The sequence below is a fragment of the Rhinolophus sinicus genome, linkage group LG16 (assembly GCF_036562045.2).
Source record: "Rhinolophus sinicus isolate RSC01 linkage group LG16, ASM3656204v1, whole genome shotgun sequence".
NCBI lineage: Eukaryota > Metazoa > Chordata > Mammalia > Chiroptera > Rhinolophidae > Rhinolophus > Rhinolophus sinicus.
In genome coordinates, this window is record NC_133765.1 from 13,164,156 (window position 1) to 13,188,646 (window position 24,491).

General features: G+C 49.6%; 1 protein-coding gene across 5 annotated transcripts in view; it reads left to right on the forward strand.

Moving 5' to 3' along the window:
• KIRREL3 (kirre like nephrin family adhesion molecule 3) overlaps positions 1-24,491 on the forward strand; it is a 563,502-nt gene that overhangs the window by 415,241 nt on the left and 123,770 nt on the right. For all 5 annotated transcript variants that reach the window (XM_019710496.2, XM_074321190.1, XM_074321188.1 and 2 more), the window contains exon 3: positions 22,195-22,272. In XM_019710496.2, the coding sequence (XP_019566055.2) occupies positions 22,195-22,272 (78 nt within the window). The remainder of the gene's footprint in view (positions 1-22,194; positions 22,273-24,491) is intronic.

Here is a 24,491-nt window from a genome sequence, read left to right on the forward strand (position 1 = left end):
ACTTATTGCCCCAGATCTGCTGGCAAGCCCAGCGCAGTAGCATGATTTCCCTGTAACCACGCAACGCCCTCGGCTCTGAAGGAGTCCCAGCCAGCTGAGGACAGCATCAGGGCCACAGATCAGAGTAGCAGATGGAGGAGGGGCTCTCGGAGCACACAGTGGGTGGAGGGCCAACGCGTCGCGGGAAGTTCCCATGACAACTGGCTGGTGTGGGGTCTGGGTGAAATGGGGAGGGTCCGACTGTCAAGAACGGGTACCAGTATCCCTTTGTGTGTAATGAGCAGCTCTTCTCTGCTCTGTCATTCAGTGATTGTGTGACCTTACGCAAGTCACACAAGCTGACTGAGTCTCCTATCAAAAATAAGAATAATTCGACTTCTATGGCTTAATAGGAATATGAGTGTGACTGCAGGAAACACTGGCCTGCTGTGGGGTCAGCACTTGACAGAATCTTGATCTGACTGCAGAGGGGAAGACTTGGTCGCCTGCCTCTTCCATCCTTAAGGGCTTTAGTTCTGCGGAGATCCCAGAGGCCTCAGGGAGACTGGAGCTGAGGATGTCCCCCTGCTTCTCAGCCGTCCCTGCCCAGCCTGGGTTTGGAAGGTAAATGGACAGATTTTGCATCTGCCAAAATCCTTGCTGTGTTTCCCTTTCTTCTGGTGTCGCGGAGGATTTCCACTAAAGCCTCCAACCATGTCTGGATTATTGCTCCAGGCAGCATCAGGGGAATGCGTTCTGATACCAACTCTCATGAAACACCGAAGGCAGAAATACAAACCAGAGCTTAGCGAAGCTGGTAGAGGTGCCCACTGGGGCTGCTGGCAACACGTGGCCGCCTAGCAAAGAGCCCGGCCGCAGGACCGGCAGTCATGGGAGAGGGACCCTGGCTGACCTAAGCAGGGGGTCACGTGAGAGCTCACCTCCTCCATGGAGAGATGACAAACTTGAAGCCCAGAGAGGTTCGATGATTTCCTCAAATCACCCAGTAAAGGCCCCAGGAACCACACAGGCAAACTAGAGCCAAATGCAGGGAGGAGCCTGGCTTTGCAACCAGCCCCTCTGCCACTGAGCTGTGTGAGCTTGGGCAGGTTGCTTAACTCCAAAGTGTCTCTGTTTCCCCATCTGTGGAATGGGACAATGAGTAACTATTTCACATGAGCAAGGAGCCAGGTCTAGTGTAGGTTCTCAGTGAATGGCAGGCCCCTTTCCAGCACCCTCCCCCTTCTCCCTTCCAGTATTCCTTTCCCTGCCTCATAAGGACACAAGAGGCTTTCTATGAAGGTGTTAACGTCTTACTCTGGTTCTGAGACCTAATTCTGCCTCAAGAGGAGACTCCTGGATTAGGCCAGAGCCAAGTGTGGGGTCAGAGGTCCCCTCAGACCAGAAGAGTCAGGGCTGGTTCTTCCTTCCTGGACTCAGAGGGGAAGACAGGGCAGAGTGTAGGGCCCCGCTCATCCAGGCTGTGCCAACACGTGCCAGCCCCCTTTCCTGCAGGAGGCTCTCCAGGAGGGCAGTACACGATTGCCTGGAACCACGTGGGGCTAGGGCTGGACAAGCTCTCCATCAAAAAAGGAGAGGAAATTGCAGGCTCCACCCTCCACATTCAAAGCCCTCCAGAATATGCCTCAACCTACCTTTCCAGATTTCCCTGCACAGATCCTGCCTCCCTGCCTCACTCGGTGCTCCCCCTTGCCCATTCCTACCCTGGACCTTGACCTAAGTCATTCCTCTCACCTAAAACGCTCGTCCCCTCTATGGACCAGTCCCCAGCATCTCATATGTCTGTCCCACCTCTATTCCCACTTCTTCCATGAAGACGTCCCTGGTCAGACCAGCCTCGGTGGCTGTTGGTTGCCCCTTGTGTGTACATCCTGTGCCTCCAACGATGGGGCCTCTGGAAAGCTGAAATGGGCCTGGTGCATCTTTATACCGTCAGCTTTCGTTCATTGTCCAGCCCAGTCAGCAAGTGTTAAGCTCCTACTGTGGACCAGGCATGGCAACAAGTGCCAGGTATAAAAAGAGGACATAGCCACTCTTTTTAAGGTCCCTTAAAATCCAAGGAGACAGGCAGACACATGAGCAGATAATTGTAACACACTTGTGAAGAGAGGCAGGGCACCATGGGAGCAGAGAGGGTGTGTGGGGACAAAGGTTACCCGCGGTGGTAAATGCGAGAATTGTCCAGATGCAGGTGCAGACCCAGATGTGGAGAAAGACACAAATGCCATCCTACTCAGAGGGCTCCCCAGACCCCCACCTGCCGCAGGGCCAAAGCCGCATGGGCCTCCTGTGAACATTACCCTGTTTTCTGTGTTTCTCATCCCTCACCCCCTGTCTGGTCACTTCTGCCCTCCTGCTGGCTTCCTGCTTGATCCACAAGTGCCTTGTTCATGAGAGAAGTGACTGGTGAAATGAGAGAGGGGTCCTGGGGGAAGGGAGCACTCTGCTGAGGAAAAGCCCAGTAGAGAGCTAATAAATAAATCAGAGGGATAAAAGCTCAGACAACAAACAGGGGGGATTAGGGAAAGGAGGAACCATAGTCCTGAGTACATGAGGAAGTCATCATTGACAGAACAAGCTGGACTCCCCAGCTCGGACGAAATTTGAGAAATTGGATTTTATACGACGGCTGAGAAGCAAAGCTCCTGAGGACAGAAGGGTCAGGCCACCAAATCTTCCCCTCTGCACTCAGATCAAGATTCCATCGAGTGCTGACTGCACAGCAGGCCAGCGCTTCCCGAGTCACATTCATTTTCCTATGCTCGCCTGTGTTCGGGAACTAACTACCCTCCCACATGATTAAGCCTTAAGGGCTGTTGGTGGAAATCCCTGGAGGCCACACAACCATGATCATGTTTTAGTGTCTATCTGTTCATCCTCCATGGCCAGTGATGGCTAGCAAGAGGGAGACCTCTCAGAGTCACCGGTGAGCTCTGCCACGGAGGCCTTCCCTGGCTATTGCTTCACAGAAGTGGCGTTTGTCGGGGGACAGGCCTTTAGGTCCGACTGCTCCCTAGCTGTGTGTGGCCTCAATCATGCCCTGCCGATCCTCGGAGTTTTCACATGTCAAGTGCAGTCACTTCCTGTCTCTAGGTGTGATAGGATAAAATGAGAAAATGTATGAAAAGCGTCTTGCCGGGTAGAAACTTGCTCATGGATAGGGCTGTCCCTTTCCTTCTCAGAGTCAGTAAGCCCAGACCTATTGCAATATGAGAGGCTGGAATGTTTACAATTCGAAGAACGTGGGCCAGTCTTAGAGACAGAAGAAGCAGGACTCGTGTCAGGTCAGAGGCACAGAAGCCCGTTGGATGGGACAGCTTGGCACCAAGTTCAGAGAGCTATGCAGAGGGGGAAGCACACATGAGTATCAGTATAGCCCCTCCCCAGGGCCCACACGCGTGATCCGCATACAAGGTCTGACAATTAACTTGATACAACAATGTTGCTGACCTTTTATTAATATCAGAGGGATTATTCATTACGAATTTGTGCCAACTGGACAAACAGTTAACCAAGTTTGTCTATTTGGAAGTGCTGAAAAGTCTGCATGAAAAAGTTAGACGACCTGAACTTTTCACCAACAATTCATGGCTCTTGTATCATGACAATGCACCAGCTCACACGGCACTGTCTGTGAGGGAGTTTTTAGCCAGTAAACAATTAACTGTATTGGAACACCCTCCCTACTCACCGGATCTGGCCCCCAGTGACTTCTTTCTTTACCTGAAGATAAAGCAAATATTGAAAGGAAGACATTTTGATGACATTCAGGACATCAAGGGTAATACGACGACAGCTCTGATGGCCATTCCAGAAAAAGTCCCAAAATTGCTTTGAAGGGTGGACTAGGTGCTGGCATTAGTGCATAGCTTCCCAAGGGGAGTGCTTTGAAGGTGACCATACTGATATTCAGCAATGAGGTAGGTAGCACTTTCTCCAGGCTGAGTTCTTGAATTTAATTGTCTGACCTCTTATACATGTGCACACACGCTCGTCCACACGCCCCGCACGCTCACACATGCAAGACACTCGTTGCTCATATCCATTCCACAGGGACCTGCACACCCATCGTCTCACCCCATCCACACGTATGCGAACACACACACCCATTTTATTAGACGACATACTGGGTGTCCATGCCAAGACCCAGATCATTCCTTTCCTAGACACACGAGACAAGGATTCCTCCATGAATCCCCACTTTGCTCTCCTCCTGTTTCAGGAGATGCTGAGGAAGGACCAGCGAATGCAGATAGGGACTTAAAAGAGCAGAGAAGCCAGTGGGCATTTCCTGGGCTGCGTGCAACTCAGGCCCCAAACTCCCAAGGGTTGTCTGTCTTGGAGAAGAGAGGACCATCTGCTAAACTTTGGGAGAGTTGGACGAAAGAGGGATCAGTCTTGTTCTGTTCGGCCCCATGAAGCAGATTCAAGACACATGGATAGAAGTAACAGGTCAGTAGAAGCTAGGGGAGCTCAATACAAAAGACCGTGAACATTATTGCAGCTCTCCAAAAATGAAAAGCGCAGCCTTGCAAAATAATGAGCTCCCCGTCACTAGCAGGATCCAAGGGGAAAGCGTGTGACTACGTCCTAGAGCGGCTGTCACGGGGATCCTGCACTGGGTGTGAGGGTGGAATTGAGTGATCTCGAAGCTCCTGTCTATGAGAAAAATCTAGAACTGGAAAGTTACCCATTAGCTACTCTCCCTGAAGGCAGATACAATTTGAACAGAGGAGGGATGGCCAGTTTCTAAGATGCTGATCTCCAGGTAGGACCCCTCGCCTGGGTTATTAGACCTGCATTGGGCCAACAAGTGCCCCAGACCTTCTGCTTCCCAAAGACCTGGGGTTCCCTGGGCTCTGCCCTCTGCCCCCTGCCGTCAACCTGAGTGCAGAAATCCAGAGGCTAAATTTGTTTCTGGTGACATTTTGATGAACTTAGATCTAAATTCACTCAGCTTATTGATCCTAGAGAAAGTGTTCGTCGTTTAAAGACCACCCACCTACATACTTAATCCATGTGCCACACACTGGGTCGATAGGAAACGCGGCCAAGACAAACACGTTGCTGAGCCCTTTATTGAAAGAGGGCTTTGTGACATTCTAGCTCTCCCTTCCTTCCACGCTGTCAGAGCCTTCCCCACATGTGGGGAAGCACCCCCATCGGCTAAGGGCAATCAGCAGGAAAGGCAGGGGTGCTCAGCCTGCTGTGGGCTGACTAGCTATGGGACTCTGAGCCAGCCCGTTGGCCGCTCCAAGCCTCAGTTTTCTCATCTGAGAAGTGGGAGACTAACCCATTATATGCGTGACATATAAATGACATAACTGCGTGTGTATGATGGTGCTCAGCACATAGTAGCTACTCAGTAAACACTTGTCCCCTGTCCTTAGGGGGACTTAATCTGTGGCTTAGAAGTCCCTTGCTCCTCAGCTAATTAAAAAGTGTCCTTTCAATGTGCTTCAGGAAACAAAGCACTAGGGAAGAGAGGAAGCAAATTAACAAGCTTCTATATGCATGTACACCCACACCCAGAACAGCCCACAGCGCCAGCCCCAGACACAGGCAGGGCCACGGCGAGGCCCCTGACACACTGCCAGCTCCAGGTCAGCTCAAGTGGCAGCATCGTGCACATGGGAGATGGTGAGGCCCAGTAGCTTGTCCCCGTGATGGGGCGCTTTCTACCCCCGAGTGATGCTGCCTAAAACGGAGGCCCAGGAAAGCCAAAGTTGTCTGTATGTCTTACCATGACACCCACAGCAACTAGAACCAACTCACAGTGAGCTCTCGACAAACATGGCATGAGTGATGAGTGAGTGAATGATGAATAGAAAAAAAAAAACCAAAGATGAAAATCTGAATGGCTTGGAACTTAACTGCATGAGGCTGACCCACATCTGAGGCTGACTTACGGCACATTTCCAGAAAAGGAAGGCAAGGGAAGGTAGAAGAGGCAGAGTCCTGTTCACAAACCACCAGCTAAGTTCTCAGACCTGAGCCCTCACCTGGGCCTCCAGAACTGTCCATGCCTCACGTAGAAGGATTGATGGAGTGCCTGCTGTGCGCCAGGATCTGTGCTAAGTAATAGAGATACGAGGCTCAATAGAGATGGTCCCACCTCAGTCTACAAGGAGAGAGCCGAAGATAATAAACCATCCACAAGATGTCTCGTCGCAAAGGTATCTGCAAGGCATAGGGGTGTCCAGAAAAGGAGGTGCCCAATGCATGGATGAGTGAAAGAAGCCGTTTCCTGAGGGTGGGTAGCAGGAACAGCGTGGTCCAAGGCTGCAGCTGGAATCAGCAGGGCACATTCTCAGAGCTACTCAACGTGACTAGCCCTGTGGGCAGGAAACCGGGCTGGGGAGGGTGGCGTGGTGGTGATCACCTTTGCCACTCAGGGTGCTGCCAGGATGGGAAACACACAGCTCTGCCCTTGGTGGCTCTGGACAGATCACTTCCCTCCTCTGAATCCTTAGTTTCCTCCTCTGTCCAAGGTTGAATGGGGTGATTTCTAAGTTCCCTTGTGCTTCTAACATCCTCTGACATTTCTGACTAATGCACAAAATCAAATATGTACACAAGACCAGAGGCGTAAGAAAATACACAAAGAAACGTGGGTTAATCTAGTGCAAACAGAGTAAGAACTGAATACGATGGCTATGCTGGCAACTCTTGAAACACCTGTGGCGCCGTCCCCCGGGGGGCACGTCCCAGCTTCCAGAACCCTGTGGTTCTTCCTCTAGCCCTCAAGTGGAAGGGAAGTCTCTCGCTGTGTGAGCTAAGTGCCCCCAGTTGGGGTTACAGAAAGAAGCAGACAGGAGGGCCTTCATGTTGTGCCAGGGGCTGAAGCTGAAATTGAACCTCATTCCACAAAGCTCCCAACACTCAGAAAGAAATGCTTTGGTCAAAAGTAGTAGGAACCCTTCCAGGGCCCTCAGTTCCCTGCAGTTGGCTTTATTTCTAAGCCACAGTCGTCAAGGAAGAGGAGGCCTTCAGACCCAGCAAACCTTAAAGCTAGAAGGATCTTAGCGATCCTTTTGGTGAGAGCTAATAGTTTGTGGTGGGGGGAGCACCAGCCCCTTTGAGAATACGTGAAAGCCATAGTCTCTCCCTAGAAGAAGGCATACAGACTCAGCTTTCTATGCAAATTCAGAAGAGTGTAAGAACCCCTGACTGGGGTTCCCTAGAAGTCCTCAGACCCCAGGTTAAATGTCTTGCCCTAGTTCAAACTCTCTATTTGCAAGTGAGGAAACTGAGGCCCAGAAAGAGTAGGTGACTCGCCCAAGATCACCCAACTAACTAGAGCAGAGCTGGGTCACCAGGAAATAATGCCAGCATCTGCCCCAAGCAGGAGGCTCACCTGGTACTTGGCCCCTTAGCAGATGCTGTGGCTCAACTCTGGCAGGGAGCACAGAGAGGAGCAGCAAAGGGGCAACCCGGCTGCAGCAGCCACGTGCTCTGCCCCTGGGAATTGGCTGGTCTCCAGAGCTTGCAGCCTCTGCTACCTCTGACACCCACCCTTCCCTGTGGCCCCAGCCAGAAGGGACTTGGGCAATAGCTCCCCAACTCAGCACCCTCTGAGCAGCCGGCAGGCTCCATTCCACTCACCACACAAAATGTTCCTTAGGGAAAATTGGGGGACTGTGTTTCCTCACTGGAACTCTTAGAGTTCCCCACATCATCACACACTCCTGTGAGCAGGAGATTTGGATTTGCAGTGGTGAAACTCTGTCCCTGGGTGGGCAAACGCTTGGGGTTGCAAGGCGGGGTGGGATGGGGGTGGTGCAGGATTTAATAGAACTCAGGCGGTGAAGTCAGACAGGCCCAGACCCAAATCTTGGCTCAGCTACTTTATGGATGAGCTGACATTTGGCACAGTATTTAACCTTTCCAAGCCTCCATTTCTTCATCTGTACAACCAGGCTCATCATGGCACCTCTTCCTAGGAATAGTATAAGAATTCAATAACGTAATTTATATCAAGTGCTAAACACTGCGCCTGGCAATATATTTTAGCTGTTTTTGTCACACTGCCCAGGGAGTCCCCAGGGTTGTAGGGATGAGATTCACCTTCAGAATCTCACACCCAGCTAATTACCGATACCCTGGTAACGATGGACAGGAAGAAATCCCCCCTCTCACTCTTCCAACTATTTGTCAGAGTGTAGCAGGAGGCGTCCACAGAAACACCTGGAAGACCTTGCTGCTGTTAGCAGATGGTGCCCATGGTGAGGGTGTTTTGTGGATTTGCCCCCTCTGGAGATTTTAAAGGCAAGTCAGTCCTGACCTTTCTATAATAATTGAATGGCAGTCCTGCCAGGAGGGTCGGGAGTGAACCCCATGAGCTGTCACAGCCATCACCTGCCTAAACTGGACATGTCCTGAGAGGTTCAGCCAGCGTGCTTCTCTGACTGCACCTCTCCAGCGGTCAGCAAAAACAGGATGAGGCATGGAGGGAGAGTGAGTCACCTGCAATGAAGCAGAACCACAGGTGGGAGCCCTCAGGCACATCTGTGAAAGGCCTCCAAGCCAGAACCAGGGTAAACAGCCCTCTCCTCCACTGTTAGAGCTCGGCTGGTGGTAAACCAGCTGGGGGGGGGGGGGGGGAGTGGCGGGGAAAGAGCCCTGGCTGCAGCTTTTCCACTTCCCTTGGTGTAAATATGCCACTGTGTCTGATTTGAGGCTGCCTGTGTGTGGGGACAGAGTCCCAGAGAGCAGTTTCCAGGCTCTCGGCCTCACGTGGAAAGGTGCTGGTTCGGTTATTAGATGGCCATCAGCTGTAATCAGATGGCCATTCGCTGTGGCTGGGTGGCCATCAGCTGTTACCGGTTAGTCATTAGCCACTAATATAACTGCCGTGGCTACGCTAGAGGGTCGGTCGGTTGGTTGGAAGAGAAGCGGACGGCGGATTGCGGCTAGCAAGTGGGGTTAGCAGGCGTGGAGGGCAGATTAAGGATCATGTGGATCCTACGTCCTGTGTCTCATCCAGCCACCAGCGAGACTGGGGTGCAGGAAGACCCGCTGTTGGGGTACTGGCGGATGTTTGCTTTTGTGTCTCGACCAGCCGCCATCGAGAATATAGTGGTATGACTCCCCTATCTCTGGCTCCACTCATGTTCCTTTTTGGCCTCACCATATCCTGCGTTCTTGTGCGGGGAGTGGGACCAGAGGCCCTGACTGACACTGTGTGACGTCACTGAACACAGAGCTGGGAAGCGATTCACGCAGGTGGCTCTTCCACACTGATGCAGGCCAAGCCAGGGGACTATAATCCCCGGCCTGCAGTGCCCCCTGAGTCCTTGGGAAGAGCAGGCTATGCCCTGGATAGCTTGCCCTGAAGGCGAGATCTTCCTTCTAAGTTGAAACCTACTCCCCTACAAACCCTACCACCTGGTCCGAATTCATTCCCCTACAGCCCTGTGGTCAGTCGTCTCTCTCTCCTACCTACACAAGCCAGTTCCCTCACCTGTGCCTCTTATGGCCACAGTGCCAGATGCTTGCTGGCCTGGCACTCTCCTCTGGGTGCCCCCAGCTTCGCCCATGTGCTACTTAAAGAACGGCTTACACAGCAGGATACCACCCTCCGTATGGTCTGGGCAGTGCCAGGTAGAACATTTCATCACCTGCTTGAACTGGACATGTCATGAGAGGATCTTTATCTGGATCTTCACGTGTTTGTTCTAACTCCTTGACTAATCTACAAGACCCCATGAGTGGGTCTGGACCGTCTGTCTCCCTTCAATGCCTAAAATGTGCCCCGTGCAATTAATAGCTGCTGGCAAGGTTGACAAAGACCATTTTCAGGCCCCTTTGATCTTCTGATTCTGCAAAACACAAACTTTGGAACTATAATGCCATACAAGCCATGGGTAGTAGGCCCCACTAGGACGGCCACGAGCCAGTCCCTCTCCCCGAGAGCTGGCACAGCAGTCCCCAGAGCTGCTGTGGACGTTATCTTTATAACAGTACAGGAGCTCCTGTTCAGAGTCCTCAGGCTAAACCGCATGCTTAGAATATTTTAGTCTTGTCCTAACTTTTAGCACACCCCTGTTCTTTATAGTAATGTATTATGTTGTTCTTTTTCTAACTAATTACCATTTATGGGACACTTATGATGTACCCAGCCTTGGTTCCGAACCTTTGCACAGTTTATAGGAACACATCTCTCCTCACCTCCCAGCTTTTTGCATAAATTATCTCTGATCCTCACCATAGCCCAGGAGGTCTTTATTTCATAGACCGAGGAAACAATGAAGGGGGACCCTCAGATCAAGGGCCAGGAGGCAGTGGAGGGACCACACTACTGTGTGAGGAGTCCCAAGGGCTATGGGATCCATGGCCCAAGCACTCTCTGTCTCAGGAATCAGGAGAGGACCTGGCCACCCCATCTAAAGGAAAGTTCAGGACCTCCTGCTCCCCAGGCCCCTCTGTTTACAGGAACCTCTTGTCTTAGCCCAGGCCACCTGGCTGTGTCCTCTGCCAGAGAACCTTCCCCACATTACCAAAAGGGATAAATCCTCCCATGGTTCAAGCCTGGGCTACCAACCTACTCACACTCACATTGCTTGATATCCTCTGTGGACTGGCCAGAGCCTGAGCCAAGGTCCCTGATGGTTTCTATGAGCAAACAGGTCACAGAAGCACGGGGACACCTACCACCCTTGTGAACTCCATGCTCCAGAACAGAGCAGAAGGGGTCAGCAGGGGCCTGGTCTTTTGTGGTACCACTCATGCCTGCTCCAGGAACTAGTAAACAGCCCACAAACGACCCACCCAGCAGGTTAGTGGGAGCAGGTAGGCAAGGGGGTAGGTGGTAAATAAATAATGTTTTCTCTTCAGGGGAGATTTGTCTAAGGTGTCAGCTGAAGTCTGGAATTCCTTCCCATTCTCCCACCATAATACGTGAGCAGGTGCCTTCTGTCTCCCTCTCATTCCACCCCAGGGTCCTCATCCTCTTCTCAGGAGGGGCTGCCAGGTTGGCTGGCCCCAAATGGGGACACCTCTCTGGGGCTCAGCTGTTAATGTGAGGGTTTCTAGCAGGCCTACTTGCAATCAGCCCATGCTGGACTGGCCTGGTGGTGAGTAAACTTTCATGTTCTGATTAAGTGATGGCTGTTGCTTCAGCATCATTCCTTTGGATCTCTTTGAGGTTGATTCCTTAATCAAAGCTCTCCAGCTCTCCTTTGCACCCTGTCTGCTGAAAGGTTATCATTAAAGAGAAGAAAGGTGTTTTGACTTCTGATGCTGGGCTGCCAGCTTGGATCTGGGGCTCTAGTGGAGATGGGAGCCTTGTATCCCAAGCCTTGTGTTCAAATCCCAGTCCTGCCATTACCAGCTGGGTGACTTTGAGCAAGTTGTGGAACCTCTCTCCTCCTTGGTGACCTCCTCCAGGACCATCTCAGGTGTTGTGAGGTTCAAGGAGAACTTATATTTGATGTGTGCGTCTAAAACTGCAAAGCCCTGCAGGTGTGTTAGCTATTGACACAACCATGTTCTCTGACCCATGTCCCAGTCTTTCAGGATGAGGCCCCTGTCCCTCAGGGGACTTCCATGGAGCTTCCTGGAGCTAGTGGACCCATAAGGCATCGTGGACAAGAACAGGGGGTAGACCCAGCCTATGGAGTGCACCCCAGCCATCTCTCAGAGGCACCCCCAGCCAGGCTCACCCATGGAACCACCTCCCGCCACCCTTGCCTCTCCCCCTCTAGCTCCCTCACACCAAGTAGGAGAGACTGCATCTGTGCTTCTTCTGATTTTAAAGGCAAAAGAAACATGGGCAGGGGCTCCGTGTAGCTACACGGAGCGCTGGATAAATAATTACTAAATAAATAAATAAAAATAAACAAAGAAAGCCTCCAGTGAGCTTGAATTGCTGCCGTGCCGAGAGGTAACTGGCAGATTCAATTTAATTATGAGACGCAGAGTTGTAATGGGGTGTGTGAGGCTCGAGGAGGTTCTCAGTAATGAGAGGACAGCAGGGTTCCCTGCCTTCTCTATCGGCGCTTCTCCTGGCCCCACCACCCACTCACCTCCTCGTCGTGTGGGCGGGGGCAGAAGCCTTGCACTGCCCTGGAGGTCTGGCCAACCCCAGGTCCCTGCTGCTCACTGGCCTCAGCTCCAAAGACTGCCCATGTTATGATGCCCTGGTGGCCAGCTCTGGCTCAGGAAGCGTGTGCAGAGGTGTAGAGCAGGGCGAGGCCACACACTCACTCATATCTGCCTTCCTGCCGCAGGGAAGATGTGCAGTTTCTGGATGGACACGACACACATGCAAAGCAAGGCATGGCTACTGGATGAGAATAAGGCAGCTGGGAGCAAACACATGCCCTCCCCTGGCCACCTGTATGGCTTTGCTACCCGGAAAGTGGAGGGCACCCCCAACGCACTGAGGCTTAGCCGGCCCTTTCCATCCCAAGGATCCTAACAGACCCTAGACCCCCCAGCACAGTTTTTTCCTTCTTTCTCCTTCTTCCCTTGTGCCAGGTGCGAGTAGATGTTCCCCTTCACCCTCCCCTGTGCAGCAGGACGTGGGCGTGAGGGCAAAGGCTGGCCATTCCCACCTGACTCCATGATAAATCATTTAAAGCCAGCTCGTGGTTTTCTTGAGACATTCTTGGTTAATCCTCAGCTTTTATGATTTTATTGGGGCCATAAATGAGATTTTTAAGCACATAACTAACCAGCAGCAGCACTCGTGCTGCCCTCCCACCCAAGTGGGCAGCTTCCTTGCCCTTCCCAACCCCTGCCTCCTGGGGGCCATCTTTCCTCCTCCAGGCATGGACTTACCAGGGGCCTGCCTCCCACGGGGCTTCTCAGTGCCCCAAACCACCTGGTAGCAATACCCATGACTCCATCAGCCACAGCACCCCCAGGGCACACGTGGTCCCCTTCTCACCCACTGGGCTATGTGCACAACAACCAGACTGTATCCTGGCAGACGGCAGAAGTCCCAGTGCTGTGAGCTCAGAAAATCACTCAACTTCCCTGAGCCTCACCTGTGCAATGAGGCTAATAATCCATATCTTCATGAATCTGCATGAAGATTAAATCCACAAATCAACCTTATATTTATAGCCTCTTTTTTGGGCCTTTGCCTCCTCAAAGATCTGGGCCTCAAAAGAGTGCAGGGATGAGGTGGGCATGTGGGCGGGGGGGGGGGGCTTGGCAGGCGTCCTATCCTCTCCATCTTAGTGTTTTTGGCCCTCCTAGAAAAGAGAGAAAAGAGATGGCCTCTTTCTGCTCTGCCTCCCTGCATGACTAACTGGCTGACCAGGTGGGGCCTCCCCAGGGGCTGGGCACACAGCTGTCAAGCATCTGGGCCCCTTCAAACATTAATCACCAACTTCCAACTTTCTTTCAGGAAAAGTCTAAAAGCCTTCTAGGCATATGGCCTTCAGCAGTCCCTGTTCCTCACTGGATAAGTAGATTGATGACAGGCCGGGGGGCGGGAATGGCCTTCGAAGTCCTGCTTCTCTATCATCGTCCCCCACAGAGCTATTAACCCACTGGGAACAGAAATCTTAAATCAGAGATGCTGAGGTAATCTTGTACACGTGATAAAACTCTTTCCCATAAAATTCTTCAACCAACATTATCACACTCCTCCCGACCCCCTGCACCCTCACAGAGATTATACTAGAAGTCCAAGGAACCGCATTTATAATCCGTTTTACTGGCCCCCACATTTACTAGCTGGATGACCTGAGTGAGTGAATATTTGCGTTCTCAGTTTCCTCTTCTATCAGATAGGAATAATAATAGTACTTACCTCGCAGAATTTTTATGATTGAAGTAAATAATGTATGCAAACTGTTTAGCCTGGAGACTAATAAATCCTAAGCAATCAGTAAATGGCAACTTAATTGTGATGGTGAATTAAGTGAGCTTGGCCCCAGGTGGGTGAGCCCTTGGTTCTGCCAGCCAATGGAGGGAGCGAGGCTGGGCTTTGTCCAGCCCCAGGGCGGAGAGCATCCAATGTGTGCAGAGGGGTGTGTAGACTCTGCTGACTGTAGGGCCTGCCTTGATGCCCAGGTGGCCCAGAAGAAAGTCACATTCTGAGTCGGCTGGTGGAATTTGCCATGTTGGAATTCCAAGTAGTTAATCTACTGGGAGAAAGACCCCAGGCAATGTCTCAAGACAGGCACACAGGTATACCAGGTATGGAGTCAGGCACACAGGTGTACTCCAAGTTTTTCCATCACAGCTGAGGGATCCTGGGCAAACCCTTCACCCCTCTAACATGTCCATTTCTTTATAAATAAAGACAGGAATAATAATATATATCTTCATAAGGTCGGGGTGAGGGTGAAACAAAATAAGGAGAATAAAATGCCCACTGCTGCTCGGTACATGCCTGCTGGTTTTTTGTTTTGTTTTGTTTTTTTGTGCCCAAGATGTATAGACTCGGGCCAGGGGAGCAGAGATTTGGAGAAGCCAAAGGATCGATGACCACATGGGCACCCAATTTCCTTCACGCACATGGGATCTGGGTCCAGTAGCAACACAGACAATCATGGACCCCACAGCTGGTGGTGAGGACTTGCCGCCTGCCTTGACCACACTGTGGACAGGGCTATGCCAGCCAGGAAATGGCATGGCTGAGGCAGCTGAGGAAGGCAGGCCTGGCAAAGGGATACTCTCCTGTTAGTCCTTGCCGTTGCTGTAGGAAGCTGCAGGGCACTTATCATCAGGAGTCTGAAGCAGCTTTGCTCCCTGCAGAAGCTCATGAGGATGGGCTGGTGGCCACAGAAACTTTCTGGAACTATCACGATGATTGTCAGTTCTTCCTAAAACAGGATAACTCGACATGAGCTTTTTATGTAATTAGTTAATTTAAAACTTAATTTAAGACCACAGCTGTTTCAGGTTTCTCTTATAAGAATTTAATTGGTATGTAATAGCATAGTTAATTAAATACAAATCAATAACTTAAAACAACTAATTGATACTTAATCTGAATGGGGGAAAACTTAGTTCTAATATAATTAACTCATATTAAATAAGCAATGAAATAGCAATTACATTTCACAACAACATAAAGTTTATAATTCCTTTAATAAACTTACAACTAGCAAGCAATGAGATTCAAAAATTATGAAACAGGTATTATTGGGCTATTAAACATTTATTATTTGTCCTAGAGGGCCAGAGCCATGCACTAGTCAGGATTAATATACCTTTACTCCGCCTCACCCAAGGTGTCTTCCTATAAAGGTTGATCAGAAAGCTGTGGTTTTTGCTGACTTATGTGCAGCATTATTGCCTGGGATGTGAGTAACGATGCTGAACACAGCACCAGGCAGAACCGGTGAAGAAAGCAGGTTAACAGAACCAAAGTGAGGACTTCCCACACGTGAGACTCCAGCATCCTGCCATTGGCAAGGCAGCTCTGGATGCACGCCTGTGAGAGGGGCCGTCAGTTAAGGACACCCAACAAAGCAAAACCCCAGGCCCATCACCAGCCTTCGAGGCCCTTGGTGAGGGCCACCCCACGACCTGAAGCTCCCTTTTCCTCCTCTGGATTCCTACAGCAATTACTACCGTTCATGTGAAAATAACCCATATGCTGCCGCATCTCACGTGTTTTACTGAGCTGTTACTTGTCTTGACTTTTATTTACGTTTTCACAACTATACCTGTATGCGTAACCAACTAGATTAAAATCTCACTGGGAAAGGAAGCTTGCCCTCATATTTTGTCTTGCTCACGGTGCCTAGGGCTTCATAGCCTTTTGATGAGTCTGTGGGTTGGATTTTATGCCTGTCACGTGTTACTAACTAACATGTGCTGGGAGTAGAGGGTGGTACTAACACTAATAACAGAATCCACCCATATTCTCCCACTGCTTTTTGTGTAATTCGTTACATAATGAATTGATGTCCAGACGAAGACATCCACTCTCCAAGGTCAATAAAACTGGTTCAAAATGTATTTCTTCATACCTAAATTCCCGCTCATATAATCATCCCGACACCTTATCTCAGGAACCCCATCATCTCACACACAAAAGTGCACCATTATCACCCCAGGGCCTAATCAGCTCCATTGGTCAGTTTCCCCGTTCTGCCACAGACACCACTCTTCCTCCAATCTTCCCAACTCAAATCCCACCTGGCCCCCTTCCTCGGCTTGAGCCCCTCTGTTACTTAGCCCATTGTCTCTTCTTAGAATGTCTTGCAGCTTCACCGTTTTCTCTCCAGGCCCAGCACCCCTAGTTCCTCAGCCTCGCCCGCTACACCCACTGGCTTCACTCTTCCAATCCATCTGAGTTGTTTCTACCACAGTAACCTTCCCAGAATGTCACCAATCGTTGGTTACATGACCTTGGATGGGTCATTTCACCTCTCTGAGTGTTCCCTTTCACATCTGTAAAAAAGGGGGGAAAGCAAGGGGTGGATTTGTTGATCTCTAAACCTAATCTGATATTTCATTTCTACTTATTGACCTCACCCTTCCTTATCAGGTACTTTATTCGAGGCACTTCTCACCAAGTACTGTCTCATTTGATTTTTGTATGAACTGTGTGAGGAGAGTTTTACTATTAAAGTTTCGAGGAGCCCTGAGGACTGCTCAGCTAAGTGCTGGAGCCAGGCTCCTGCCAGCCTTGGTGGTTTTAAAGCACACGTGGCCTCCCCGTGACTCCAACACGTCCAGCTGCCATCTTCTCCATGCAGCCTCAGGAACTAGCTAAAGAGCTATTTTCAGCCCCTCCACTGCTCTCCTGTGTCAAGGTAGCAAGGATATAGAGACTCTGAATGTCCCCGTGAGGAAGCTCAGGGTCCTTTCTCTTGCTTTTTGATCTTAGGCTGTCTTCACAGAGCTCGAAGAGAGAGCAGATGCCACCAGGAGTATTTCAATAGTCTCTCCACTGCCCTCCCTTGTCAGGCTTCCTTTCCCCCATCTATCATCTGCACCAGTGATAAAATGATCTTCATAAGACGCAAGTCTGGCCTGTCTGTCTTCGACTCAGCACTCTGTAGGAAAAGTCCAGACTCCTAGGCAAGGCCCCTCAGATCCCCGCAGGACCTGGCCCTGGTTATGTCTCCTGCCTTCTGTCATTTCCTCTGCTCCTGAAATCTTTGCTATAGCCACACCCAAACTGCTTCTCAATAACACTCGATTTCTTGTTGATAGGCTTCTGGGGACCTGCTCGAGTCTCATAACTTCGGGCGGGAAAGGGTTAGTGTTCAGCAAGAAGCCCTGAACCTTTGGGATCAGGCAAGTTGAGGACGGGAAGCCCCAAGGGCACTGGACAGCCTCAGAAATGGGGAGGTCACAGGAGCTGGCACACGTCCACTGTCACCAGGTCTACCCACAGTTACTCAGAGCTCAGTAGTTTCTGCCTAGGGTAATAAGTAAGCACTATCCTGATCAACACATTCCTCACACTGGCAGCAGGAATGCTGAAGGAATCCTGATTGCCATCAAGGGCTCCTGAGCATGCAGACATAGGGCCAGCCCTCGCTCCATACCTCCCCTCTTTCCCATCGTCTCTTGTGCCCACCACCCCCACTGTCCCATTGAGCAATCCTACTGGCTATTCTCAGGTCAGTTGGTGTCCTTTGATGAGCCTTGTGAGCAGTCATGTGATACTGTTCTACAAGTCCCTGCAGACAGTTCTGGGACCTACTGGACCAGCTTCCCAGAATCAGGCCAAGGGAAATAGCCAGGCCCTATGAGAAGACAAGCTCCTCTCTACTTCCTGTCTGTATTAGTTTGCTAGGACTGCTGTGACAAAGTACCACAGAGTGAGTGGCTTAAATATCAGAAATGCACTGTCTCCCAGTTCTGGAAGTCCAAAATCAAGATGTCAGCAGGGTTGGTTCCTTCTGTGGACTATGAGGGAAGGATTTCTTCCAAGCCTCTCTTCCTGGTTTGTCAAAGTCTGTCTTTATGTTCATATGGCATTCTCCCTGTATGTGTGTCTATCTCCAATTGTCCTTTTTTATGAGGACACCAGTCATATTAGATTAGAACCTCCCCCAAGGACCATTTTCACTTGATTACCTCTGTCAAGTCCCTATCTCCAAATAAAGTCACATTCTGAGGTGTTGGGCTTAGAACTTCAACTTAGGATTTTGGGGGGACGTAGTCCCACCCCCTGTCCCAGCCAGGACCACTGATCTCTGCTGTCTGTTCTCTGGTGTGTCTTGATTCACAGTATTGGCAGCCCTGGGATCCCAGACCTCACCCTGAGAACTAAGCCAGAAATCAGACCTGGATTCGAGCCTGAGCACTATTACCAACTAGTGCTTTGGCCTTGAAGTGTCATTTTACTTCTCTAAGACTCCAATTCTGAAAACAAAATGAGGGAAATAATTTCTGCCTTGCATACTTCACAGAGCTACTGTGAGCATCTAATGAGATAGTGAATATGACAGCCTCATGAAAAAAATAAGTATTTCACAAACGTGAAGTAATATTACTGTATCATTGTTATTACTAGTCAGAATAAAGGACCCTACGGCTAGAAAAAGTCCCATCCTCACCCTCTGAAACTGAAGGAAAACCGTTCCATTTCTAAGGCTTCTTATTCCTCCCAAGAGGACATCTCATGTCTCCTAGATTCCTGTTCCAATGAATTACAACTTTCATTCATTCTGCAACTATCTTCATCTAACCCAGTCCATTGCGCCACGGTGAAACCCACCTGCTTTTATTCTGATCTGAGTATGGGAAAACTGATCACTACCCAATATTTTTTAGTCAGCCCTTTCAATAAGTCAGCAGACTTTTCCTGAGCACTTGCCATGTGCCAGGCACTGGGCATGGGACCAGGGGTTCAGAGTTTAAGAAAAGAAAAAACAAGGCAGCATCCAGACCTTTTGTTTGCTCACAGTCTAGAGGCCAGGAGTTCCTGGAGTGAAATCTTTCCTTCTCCCTAAGAAACATCCCCTTTCCCAAGACATGTTTCCTTTATTCCCTAAAACTTTGTCTTCTTCAGACGGTGCCCTCCACACCCCCATCTGCACGGGACCCTGGTCTCTTTGCTGTGAACTTTCATTTTAAGCCAGGATGACTTCATTTCACGTTGGTCATTATCCATGGACACCTTTGGTGCATCTGCTAGTTCTGCCACTAAGTGCTCAGCCAAACGCCATAGCCCCCAAGTCTACATAGAGAAGACCCCTTCGTCTTGCTGTTCTAAAATGTGCTTTTGTGACCTGACTCCACCATCCGTCCCAATGCCATGTGACTAGGAAGGTGGCAGTCTAGTAGCTGGTCTTGCTCACAAACTGAAGATTCCTGTTCTTTCTGTCACATTCCATCACTTCGTCCCCAATAGCCAGGTGAGTCTGGTGTGGGGGAGTTTCCCTACACCAAAGCGGTTAGTTCCTGCTTCCCCTGCTTCTCTCTCTGGTCAGTATCTTTGACGATACCCTACCTCCCCACCTGTGTTTCCCGAGTCTCCTCGCCTCCTCACTTTCAGCCCTGCTTGCATGCTTTCTCATTTGGATCTAGTGAGCTCTAATTTAGCTCTGGCAAATCTTTCCAAAACACATCCCAAATTTTCATATATGGCTAGCTAGCTAATTCTCACTTCACTAATCCTCCAACCCGCCTGTTCTTATAAAGATCCCAGAGGCTTCTCCCCACTTCTCAGTAAAGACTCTGTCAGAGAGCCCTCTCGCTTAATAACTTTCTGCAGTGTGCTTATTAGCTCCTTGTAATGTAGCTGCCTAAATAATTAAGACTAACCCACACGTGTCAAATTAAATGAGCCAAATACATTGAGAAATTGTCTCGTCCTCCATTTCTTTTATTAATCTGTTTTTTTAACTTCTTTTCCTGGTCATTTGCAAAAATCAAACATGGTCAGTGAGGCTCTTATTCATAATAACTATATGTGTGGCCTCTTTCCTCTGGCAATCATCCTGGGGAGGAAGGCATCCTATTATGTTGACAACAGACACATGGAGTTGGAGTGGCAGAGACAGCCAACATAGATCGTCTGGACTCAACAGGTTGTCCACACTCTCAAAATCTTTAGGAGAATTATGCCCCCTCCATTTCCCTGGGAATTTAGGGGACTGCCCAGGAAGACCAACAGGAATATTGGCCTAAATTCATCCAGCACTTTTTGCCCCCACACTCCAGGGCTCCCCTGGGCTCAATCCAGGAACCCAAGCTCCCCTTCTCACTAGGAGCCGCTGCTAATGTGCTTTAGATGGACATGAAAAGTCAATGGAAAATGTAATAAGAATCGTCAGAAGTTGTATCATTCTGATGGTGAACAATCCGCATGCAATTATAATGGACTGGCTACCTCTGCCTGTCGTCAGCATGTTGAGATTTCAATACAGTCTCAGGCAAGAGGCTATTGTTCCCGGGAGCTCAGTGCCTCCTCACAGCTTGTACTTCTGCCGGACCCCTCCTGACATGCTGCATTCCTGCCTCTTGAAGATGGTTGTTAGAAAGAATCCACAAATATAGTAAGTAAACATCAAAGGGGCTTTGATCCACTTGGCCCTCGACAGAGCAGGAGCCCCTAAAGAAAGGGCCAGGGCCTTGGATGAGGGAACTTAACATCGTCAATTTGGGTGCCTGAGATGTAAGGCTGTTTGAAGTGAGGGTGGTTTGGCTGAGCCTTCAGATGACTGAGCGTGGAAGGAAAGAAAAAGAAGTAAGTGCCTTTGGATAAGGCACACTAAGATCTGCTTCTCTGCTCTTTACTGATAGTCAATAAACCGCTTTAAAAAATCAAGAGATCAAAGCTAGAGACCTCCCTGGGCCGTGGCATTCTGCTACCACCTGCCACACTGTTTTTCTCTGGGGAAAAAGCCCCTAAGCTTGACTCATGTATCTCTCATGGGCCCTGTGCTCCCTTTCATCCTGCTACTCATGGAGGGTGGACTGGGCAACAAGAGGTGGACGGAGACAGAGGGAGGAGGATCAGCCCATCCTGTCACTCTAACAACGTACTAACACCCAGTGTTGTGGGGGGAGTTGCTGTGACACACTGCTCAGTGGGACACTCTTTCTCCGAGAAACCAATGGAGAGAGCACCTGGGTACCCAGAACGCCTGACAAGGCTTGGAGAAGGCGCAGTCACATTCCATCTTCTAGAAATAATACCCTTTATCCATTTACCCAGTTTAGGTCAGCTGTCACATTTGTTTGACTTCTAAGCAAAGAGGTGGGGGCGGGGAGTCTAAAAGAAAGACGGGAAGCCGTTTAGCATCTTTGAACTTCAATTTTCTCATCTGCATCATGTGAAAAGCGGTGACCATTCTGCCTACTTCATAGGGTTGATGTGGGGGTCAAAGAGAAACGTGGTGTGGAATTACTTCAGAACCCAGAAAGTGCTTACGACTAATCAGGATGAGAGAAACACCAGAGAAGAAAGCTTGCTGCTTGTGAGGCAGATATACTCCAGTCCAACACTCACACACAGTGGGCACTGATCTACAAAATACTGTGGGGGAAAGAAAGAGTCTCTTGCATTTCCTACCTAGAATTGCTCTAACTTGTTTTTCCTATTGGATCAAAGTCTTTGGGACTACAGTCTATGTCGTGTGTCTCTTAGCCATTCCAACCCCTGAGTTCCTCCTCGCTGACTCTACACCTGAGAAGTGCTTGATAATGGTGCTGGATTGTACCTGAATGTAAGAATGCACAAAATCCCCAGCCATCAAAACCTACTCTCTCCCAAAAGGCACGCTCCTATCTTTACCTCGACCCCTGTGTGTTCCCCCAAGTCCACCCATCACTTCCTCATCTTGCTGAGGCGCCCTCTGTGTCTGGTTGCTCTGCTCCATCCTGGACATCACTGGCTGGACTTGTCTTTTCTTTGGCAGGTCTGACCACAATGCCAGAGTTATCATGGCACAGTCCCTAAGCCTGGGCTATATTGGGCCTCATGAACCTATGGGTAGTGGTTTTGAGTGAGCACTGTGGATCCAGACTGCCTCACTTCAAACTTCTGGCTCTGCCACCGACTAGTTCTCGCATGTAAGACAGCTTACTTAATACATCTGTAAAATGGGTAATGGTATGTACCTCATAGGGTTATTATAAGAATCAAATGAGGAACGACTGGCTTAAGATTATGCCTGGACCATAGTAAGTGCCATGTAAATGTTTGTTAAGTAAACAAGTAGCTCTGTCTATAAGAGCAACAAGTATCACACCCCCTGCACATGGAGTTCACTGACCCCAGACCCATTCCTGGCTCATCCACCTATGCTTTTCTTGCAGAGCTGGGCCTCCAGAAGAGAGGATGCTGTCTGGTGCTGGGCTACATGGCCAAAGACAAGTTTCGGAGAATGAATGAAGGTCAGTGAGAACCCGCCCACCCTCTCAGGGTTAATGTGGAAGGAGGGAAGCTATGCCCCACAACTATGGTACCAGGAAAAAGAACCTGAGACATCTCAGAATGGACAGTGGGCAGATGAGTTTGATTTCCATGAAGCCATTCATATAGTAATGTGAGAAGGAGTCGCTAATGTCTGAAACACAGTATGGTGACTCATGAGCATTTTTCCTTATGCTATCTTTCCTCCTCCCTTTGTCTCCCCTCCTTCTCTTCCTCCTGCTTCCCTATGTTTTGTTTCCCACCCACCTAGCCACCACAATTAAATCTGCTTTTATTATCTTTTCTCATCCAGACCTCTCTACCTTTCTCCTCAATCATTCACACTTCTTAAATGCCTGTTGAATAAACAGCACCTGACAGGGAACTTGGGAGAACACTAAAGAAGAATAAGGCAGAGTTTTTAGTCTCAAAGAACTAACACTTGGAAATCTGCCCTCTTTTCCAGCTCCATTGACCCTGTGTCTCCCTCTTCCTCATGGGCCATTCTGCCTTCCTCTTGCACGGAGTCTTTCCTCTGAGACTTGACTGAGTCACACAAAGCTTGGGAAAGGCATTGACATTGACGTGGAGGCTGGGATGTGAAGGAGTGCTGTCACTTATGGGCCCGCTGTAATAAAGAGCCAATCCCCTCATCCCCAGCCATCTGTCTCCGTGCAGCTAATAACCCTTTCCATCAGATGCCACAGATTGTCAGGATTCAAAAGTAGATAAACAATGGCTGGGGATGCCATTTATTCATTAAAGTCAGACAAATGAAGCCCTGGCTTCCCACCAGCCCAGCTTGCAATGAACTGGGGCCCTCCCCTCCCAACGCCCTCACCTGTACCATCTGTATTCCCAGAGTTATACCATAGCATAGTCCCTGTGCCTTTTTCCTATGCTCCTCAGCTGGCTCTCCTCCCAACCCACAGTCCATGACACCCACACCCTCTTGTGCTCCCCAGACTTAATGCCTTGCCAGCTATAAGTTTGTTACCAGCACCCATCATGGTGACAGTTTGACAAGAGGTGGGCCAACACAATTAAGCACAAGTAGTATCACCTCCCCCATTTTGCTGCCTATCTGTGTAAGAAGGCAGCAGCAGCAGCAAGATGCCACTTCTCGTTTGTGGGAGCCCCAGGGCTAAGCACAGCCAGGTTTGGGGGCTGCATTTTCTGCATCCTGACAATCAGTCTCCCTTCCTGACTTTTCTCTTTCTCAGCCTACCCCCTCCACTCCCAATACAGCCTGCATGAGAGTGCGAGGCAGTAACTTCTAATTTGTGGGAACTGACAGGGTGCCTCTGTCCGTGGTGCTGAATAGACACATTCTCTTGCTGGCGATGCTCATTAGAGAAGCTGAAACAAGGTTCACGGGGATTGGGAAAGCCAAAAAGTCAGGAGCTGGGCTGGATTTCAAACCTCAAGCTCCGAGTGGAAGGATACTTACTCTAGATCCTGGGGCCTACAAAGAACCATATCACGTGGCTCATGAACGTGATTTGACTCCCCCCACCTATCACAAGTGGCTAAGAGGTGAAGGGTCATGGTAGTCAGCTCTTGCTGCTATAACAAAACACCACAGTCTGGGGGCTTACACAACAGAAATTTATTTCCTCACAGTTCTGGAGACTGAAAGTTCAAGATCAGGGTGCCAGCATGGTCAGGTTCTTGGGAGACCTGTCTTCCTGGTCTGCACACGGCCACCTTCTCACTGTGTTCTCACATGGCAAAAAGAGGGCAAGCCCTCTGGTGTCTCTTCTTATAAGGATAACAATCCTATTGGATCAGGGCCCTACTCATATGACCTCATTTAACCTTAATTACTTCCGTAAAGCCCCTCTCTCCAAGTACACTGGGGCTTTAACATATGAATTGGTGGGGGGACACAATCCAATCTATAGCAAGGGGTCTGAATGCATTTACCACAGCAGAAAGGTACCATGGTAATACTCGGAACCAGGAATTAGGAAAATGGTAAGAAAAAGAAATTCAGCACCAGGTAGAGAGGCGCTTTTTAGGTATTGTTTAAGTAAAGAAAGAAGGGGGTCAGGGAGGACCAGAAGAGGACTCAGAAACAAGACCAGGACCTGATTACTTCTGAGGACAGTTAGCATTCTTTTGTGCAACAACTAAGCTAAAACAGCTCTTTAAAAGCTTTTTTCGTTTTAAAATAGGAAGATACAAAACAATGTCTATT